Raw genomic sequence first — 7,248 nt, 5'->3', positions numbered from 1 at the left:
GGGGCAAATCTGATCGCAGGAACAAAATTTCTCCATTTAGAAAGCAGTTTGCCCAAAGTAGGATCTCTGTTCCAGAGACCCACGGACCCAACCTATTTCTGAGCTGTTCCTGGGATATAAATGGTCAACAGTAACGGGCACATAATATGGTATTTCCTAGCAGCTGAGCGAGTGAGGCACCGGCTCCGGGATCCCTCTCTTTGGCCCCAGACCGCTAACTTGCCGATTGGTGGATACTCGCAGGAGCACTCAAGCCCCGCCTCCACGGCGTCTCCACGGCAGCGCGGGAGGCCGAGGGGCGGGGCTCGCCACGTGGAGCGCAGACCCGATTCTCAAAAGACATTTACGCAGTTGTCGCGGCGCAGCTCCCGGCTGTTTACTCATTCCACGTCAGCAGCGGAGGCACAGCGGCCTGGGCTTACTCCAACGCTGTTGACGTAACACCATCTTGCAGGACGTGGACGGAAGAAAAAGCAGCTTTCGAGCGGGCGCTGAGAATCGGTCTGGTGTGGCGTGCGGAGGGCGGCGGGGCCCTGAGGCAGCACTGTCTGAGCTAGGTAGGACGCAGCGGCAGTGAGTCACGTACGCTGGCAGGGATGGCGAGACGCCGGCGCCTCGGCTCGGGCCCGAGCCTCGGGGACTGCGGGACCGCGGCGCGAGCAGGTGCCGGGCCGCCCGGGGGTCGGGGCGCGCCGAGGTGGTGGCAGCGGGATCCGGGTGTCCTGGGCGCTGCAGGGCCCTAGCACGGCCCCATATGCCACCGGGTCGCGGAGGCTCCGAGGTCTATAGGTGGCTCAGGTACCCTTGGACACACCCAGATGAGGAACTGGTCCACGCTCACACTTGTATTCTCTGCGATGGGGCCTGTGTATTCAGCTTCCCGCATCCGCCTGGTCCTTAGTGATTCTGGGGTCAAAACCACACCCGGGGGATTGGCACCTTACCACCTTTTCCAGTATGGAATAGTTTGTCATAGCTCCCTCCTGGCACATCAGGGGCACCCAGATTCCCCTTTTTTGCCTTTTTAACCCATGTACCAAACATATATTTCTGGGTGAAGGGTTGTTGGGACTGAAGGTCATTTCTCTGTCTAGATCAATGGGATAAGAGCTTTCTGTTACGAACATGGGAAGAGGTAGCAGAGAAATGTGGTCAGCCAAAACATGGCAACTCTCCCTGGTGACACTGAGTCTAGACAGACACATAGACTTACTCTTTGCTCCCTGAAATCAGCTGTCTGGTCTCTGAGACCATAATAAACCCTTATGGTGAAGGAGTGGACTTAGTATGCCGGGCTGCTGTCACAGGGGCAGACCCATTTCTAGGTCTGTCATCACTTCCTAATGCTGTTGTTAAGTGCCCTTGATTCGGTTGGGACTCAATGACCGTGGATAGGGTTTCTGAGGAGTTGAGGTTCAAACTGACCTTAACCTTCCGCTGCTTATCCTACAGCGCAGTGCTTTCAGTTACTCTTAGATAAGAGAAGAATTAGCATCAGGCTTGGCAGTTCAAACTCAGCCAGCTGCTCCTTGAAAACCCTATACAGGGTCCCTATGAGTTGGAACCGATTCAATGGCACTTTACAGCAACAAAAAAATATAACTTGTGATTAGATCCATTAATGGATATTTATTGACTTGTTAGTACTTGTGAAGAAAATAAAAAAATAAAAAGATTGTAAGCCATCATTAGTGCCTAAAAGTCAGAGGAAGGAAAATTGATGTTTACTGAGCACCTTTTGTACCCAGGCACTTTCTATGCAGTTGTGTTGTTTGGTGTCGTTGAGTCGAATTAGACTCATAACCACCCCAGGTGGCAGACTAGAACTGCCCCATAGTTCTTGGCTATGATGTTTACAGAAGCATCTCCCCAGGTCTTTTTCCCACAGAACCATTGGTTGGTTTTCAACTACTTGTCACCAAAATTCTGCATTCTTAATTCTCGCCATAATCCCTTGAGGTCTTTACTGTTATCTCTGATTCCGGATTGAAGAAACAGGTTTAGGAAGATCAAGCAACCTCCCTGAGGGCCTGTTATTGTGCCAATACATAAAACTTGGATACCCTCTATAGGATTTCAGAGTAGTGGCCGGTGGGTTTAAACCTTCACCTTGAGTTCAAATTGACCTTACTGTCTAGTGCTTATCCTAAAGTGTCACACCTGGACTCTGCCTGAATGCCTACACACAGCCAATGCAAAGTCAGAACCCAAATCTCAACTCCAAAGTCTGACTTCCTTATCTGTTTGACTGACACTGGGAAGTTTATAATTCACTTGGGAAAGCAGCAGTGACACATGCATCAGCTAAAAGCCAGCGTGTAGGATTATATCCGATTTGGAAGACTCGAGTTGCAGGGTAAGATTTCATGAAGGAGATAGAACTAGAATTGTCACTATTTGACAATATTTTGGAGGCCTGGTGTGGTACTGTAGGATAAACACTGGACTGCTAATAACAAGGTCAGCAGTTTAAAGCCACCAACTGCTCCTTGGAAACCCTAAACAGACTGTTTTTACCTTTTAGAATCTTCTGTAGGTATTTTGGAGAATTCACATGGAATTGGTTGTTTATTAACAGTTATTGTTGTTGTTGTTGTTGCTATGTGCCTGTGGAGTCGGTTCCTACTCATAGTGACCCTGTACAGGGTTTCCGAGGCTATAAATCTTTACGGGAGCAGAAAGCCTCATCTTTCTCCTACGGAACAGCTGGTAGTTTCAAACTGCTGACTGTGAGATTAGCTCGATTCATAACTGCTGCGCCACCAGAGCTCCTTAACAATTATTAAGGGAATTATATAGGCAGGAAACTGGCCATGGGTTTATATCCAATTTTGGTGTTATGCATGGATTTTTGTCTTTGGGCCTTCTAGAGGGTCACAATAGATATACTGTGTTTTATGCATATATTGTTGTTAAGTGCTGTTGGGGCAGTTCTGACTCAGCAACCCTGTATAGGGTTTCTGAGGAGCAGCTAGTGGGTTTGAACTACCACCTTACTGTTCAAGTCAACCTTGTGGTCTAGTGCTTATCCTACAGCCCCACACCAGGACTCCAATGCACAGATTATACGGAGGTTTTTTTTTTGTTGTTGTTGTAAATTATTCAACCCCACTTTGAGCTATTTCTGGGTTACATGTGTATGTACATTATTTATGTGGGTACATTATATGTGAAAATATGACATCCTGGTATTGTCACAGTCTCTTTGGGCTTTGTGTTTGTGCAGTATGAAGTGTAGAGCAATGCATACTGCTCTTTGTTTCTCTTCACTGTGGACTAAATGCTAGTCTTTTAAGGCACTGTTAAGAGGATTGGAATATGTCGACCAATACTTACAGCCAAAGTTAAAAGGGGGCCCACAAGTAAAAAGACAGAGTATTCTTATCTTGTGAAAACAGCCATGTCCCTGTAGCATAGTAAGAGCTGCAACAATTGTGGTTCATCTATGTATATAGGAAGGAGTCCCCTCTATTTTTGTGAATGAGCTAGTTTTCTAAAGCCTTGTCCATAGCCACCATCTTCTCGCACTGAGGTTTCTGGCCTTGTGTTCATTTTCCTTAGGATACATCCTTTACTCTGTCAGCCTTGTGCAGACATCACCACCGCAGTCAGTCAGGGTTGTTCTAGATATTCATGGGCATCGGGCAGAAACAAAGCAGCCTCTGGCCTTCCTCTTTCTTGTAGTACAAAGGACTCAGACCAGCTTTTCCCATATGTGGGTTACAGGATTCACTGGGGAGGTGAAGCAGGAAGGTGGAGGTGACTGCTGGATCTGTTACTGGAGATCCCCTATGGTGTAGGAATTGTAGTTAAGATTTCGTGTCAGTACATAAACATTGGACTGTAAAGGATCCGTGTATTTATAACCTTGAATTGTTGTTTACATAAGAACTGTGGCAGTCCTACCAAAGGAAAGGAGTCCTTGGTGGCACAGTTGTTCAAGTGCTGGGCTATTTAACCAAAAGGATGTCAGTTCAAAGCCACCCAGGGACACTTTGGAAGGAAGATCTGGTGATCCACTTCTGAAGGATCATAGCTTTGGAAACTCTGTGGAGGAATTGTGCTCTGCACACATGGGGTCACCATGAGTCTGAATCAACTCCATAGCAACTCACAACAGCATGATAGGAAGGGCCAAGGTTGGGTCCTGGGCGGAGCCATTTGTGGTCTGTTTTCTTAATACAGAGCACCAGAGGTTTTCTATAAAACAGGCATTTGGAGCAGAGAGGTCAAGTGTACAGAAGTGTAGGAAAAGAAAATAAATTATTATTTTATTCTCTGTGATGATGTTTTCATGTGTTCTGCAGATCCTTTGATCAGTAATTACATCTCAGCATGTTGAGTCACGTTTACCGCTCCGGGTTCCAGTCCTACTACCAACGTTTCCTGTCCTGGGTCCAGTCCACAACTGTCTCCAGATCTCGTAAGTATCACACAAAACAAAAAAGTATGTGCAAAGTTTGGTATTTGAAGTATATACAAGGGGCTTCAAAAGAGTTGGTGGAAAATTTCCATTATCTTTTAATTCCATTATTCTAAGAACTTTTTGAAGTCCCCTCATGTTTCAGACAAGATTTTAAAGGAAGAAAAAAAATGTACTTTTGTAAAATTGGACAGTCACTTAGCAAGGAAGCAGCCTGTTGGTGAGCTAGTCTAAGTGTCTATATTTGTCAATAAAGTGTTCTCTATATCTGTTCTCCAGAAAATTTTTTCAAGCTTTATTTTTGTTCAGTACTTTTGTTTGATTCGTAAGCTTTTCATTTTGAGATATAGATTCATTTGCTGTTATAAGAAATAATATATTGTGACCACCTTGGTCACCAGTAACAGGAAGTGAGGGAAAAACAGCAATGAAGCAGCGAGCTACGTTCTACCATGTTTAAAAGACTCCTGTGAACCCAGGTGGAGACCTGGTTGTCCAGCAGTGTGGCAAGACCTGGGGACTCTTGGGCCCAGAGTCAGTGACTTAGCCACAGAGGACTAAAGTGGAGAGTGAAGCGTCCAGCTGATAAGAAGGGAGGGCATATGCACAAGAACACCCACACTTGCAGATAATACCCACTTGACCTGGCTTCAATGACTGGATGATCAGAGCTCAACTAGAAGAAGAAAGAAGAGGAAAAAAAAGAGTAATCTGATACAATTTAATGAACTTGACCTACACCTATGGATGCAGTAGCTCAAAAGAGGGAACAAATCTTTACAGCGAGGATCATTCCCACCCCCTTGTTACACAGGGTGGGCAGAGATGGGCAATTTGGACATTGTTGTTGTTGTTAAGTGCCATTGAGTCGATTCCGACCCATAGCGACCCTGTATAGGGTTTCCAAGGAGCAGCTGGTGAGCTTGAAACAGTGACCTTGCAGTTCAAAAGGCTTTGCAGTCTGGCTCATTAACCCACAGCGCCACACCAGAACTTGGACATTGACTACCCAGAATGGGGGTCAAGAAGTGACTGGCTACTAGCTTTCAAGAGGGAGCCAATATCCAGAGGGTGCAGAGGAAGGTAGAATCTCCACTGAGTAGTATCCAATCTGTCTGGGCGGGGCTGGTGACAGGAGATGGGAATAGCACTCATGTGGCACAATAGTAAATAATTGCTATCAGGACTGACTGTGAGGGTTGGTAATGTAAAGGTAGACATTTTGTAGCAAAAGGAGAGGACTGATTGACTTTGCAGTCTAGGAGCGGAGGTCCCTGGGACCGTCAAGGGAAAATAGCAGAGTGTGGGACCCTACCCAGAGAAGCAGTGACGCCAGAGAAGGAGGCAGAGACAATGACATGGAGAGTTGGAGTGGATGGGAACTCTAAACCCAGAGAGGGAGAGCGGCTGTGTGCTGACAGGCTTGCAGTGTGTATCCTTTGGTTGATGATGCATGGAGGGGACTATAACCATGGCATTGAAACAATATGCAATAGAATGAATGTAAAGCTAATGTTGCCCCGTGTAAACTATCACATAATTCACAATAAAACATTTTAACCAAAAAACAATACAGAGATCCCTTATACTTTTTATCCACCTTTCCACAATGGTGACACCTTGCAAATCTGTAATATAGTATCAAAATCAGGATGTTAACATTGATACACTCATGATACAAATTATTGTCATTACTGTCAAGATCTTTCATGTTGCCCTTTTATGACCACACTGACTGCCATGTCTAACCCTTGGCAACCACTGATCTGTTTGTTCATCCTTTCTCTTTCTCTTTCTTTTCTCTTTTCTGCCTATCATTTTAAGAATGTATAAATATAACCATATAGTATGTAACTGGATCTATAACTCTAGAGAGTCATCCAAGTTGTTCTGTGTCAATAATTTATTCCTCTTTTTTTAAAAAAACTTTTTGTTGTGAATTGAGTAAAGGTTCAAATCTACTTGACTTCCTTGCTGTTTGGCAGTTCTTAAACTACACTGTCCCCTCCTTTTGCTTTGTAGTTATCTTCATTATAAATTGCTACCTCTAGTTCCCTATTTTCAATCTTGTAGGTTTGTTGGGTGGTGCTGTCATATATGTTAATCTCAGGTTGTTGCCTGCTGCTGTTGGTTCGCTGTCCAAAGAACTCCCTTTAGTATTTTCTGTAAAATTGGTCTAGTTTTTACAAATCCCTTTAATTTCTCTGTACCTAGAAGTGTTCTAAGGAGTTCTGGTAGTGTAGTGGTTACGAGTCAGGCTGTTAATCTCACAGTCAGCAGTTCAAAACTACCAGCTATTATGCAGGAGAAAGATGAGGCTTTCTGCTCCCGTAAAGATTTACAGCCTTGGAAACCTTGTACAGGGTCACTATGAGTCGGAACCGACTCCACAGCCCATAAAAACAACAACAGAAGTGTTCTAATTTCACCATCATAGTTGAACAGTTTTGCTGGGTAAATGATTCTTGGTATATTTTTCCTTTCAAAGTCTTAACATTTATCATCCCATTGCCTTCTTGCCTACCTAGTTTCTGCTGAGAAATCAGACCATAATCTTTTTGTTTCTCCTTTGTAAGTAACTTTTCGTTTTTCCCCAACTGCTCTCAGAATTCTTTCCTTGTCTTTGGTTTTGAGAAGAGTAACTATGCTATGTCTTGATAATTTTCTCTTGAGGGGATATTCAAATACAAACTAAAGCTAAAGAGAATGAAAACAAGTCCACGAGACCCAAAATATGACCTTGGATATATCCCACCTGAACTTAGCAATCATCTGAAGAACAGATTTGATACATTAAACACTAAAGATCAAAGACCAGAAGAGTT

The 7,248-nt window shown here is 44.4% G+C and overlaps 1 protein-coding gene across 2 annotated transcripts in view; it reads left to right on the top strand.

The window, feature by feature from the left end:
• Window positions 1-4,303: 4,303 nt before the first annotated feature.
• Window positions 4,304-7,248, top strand: part of ALDH18A1 (aldehyde dehydrogenase 18 family, member A1) — a 42,356-nt gene continuing 39,411 nt past the window's right edge. For both annotated transcript variants that reach the window (XM_006831180.1, XM_006831179.1), the window contains exon 1: window positions 4,304-4,423. In XM_006831180.1, coding sequence (XP_006831243.1) covers window positions 4,336-4,423 — 88 coding nt within the window. In that variant the 5' untranslated portion in view covers window positions 4,304-4,335. The remainder of the gene's footprint in view (window positions 4,424-7,248) is intronic.

The sequence above is a fragment of the Chrysochloris asiatica genome, unplaced genomic scaffold, assembly GCF_000296735.1.
Source record: "Chrysochloris asiatica unplaced genomic scaffold, ChrAsi1.0 scaffold00003, whole genome shotgun sequence".
NCBI classification, from domain to species: Eukaryota; Metazoa; Chordata; class Mammalia; order Afrosoricida; family Chrysochloridae; genus Chrysochloris; species Chrysochloris asiatica.
This window is presented reverse-complemented; position numbering and strand designations above follow the sequence as displayed.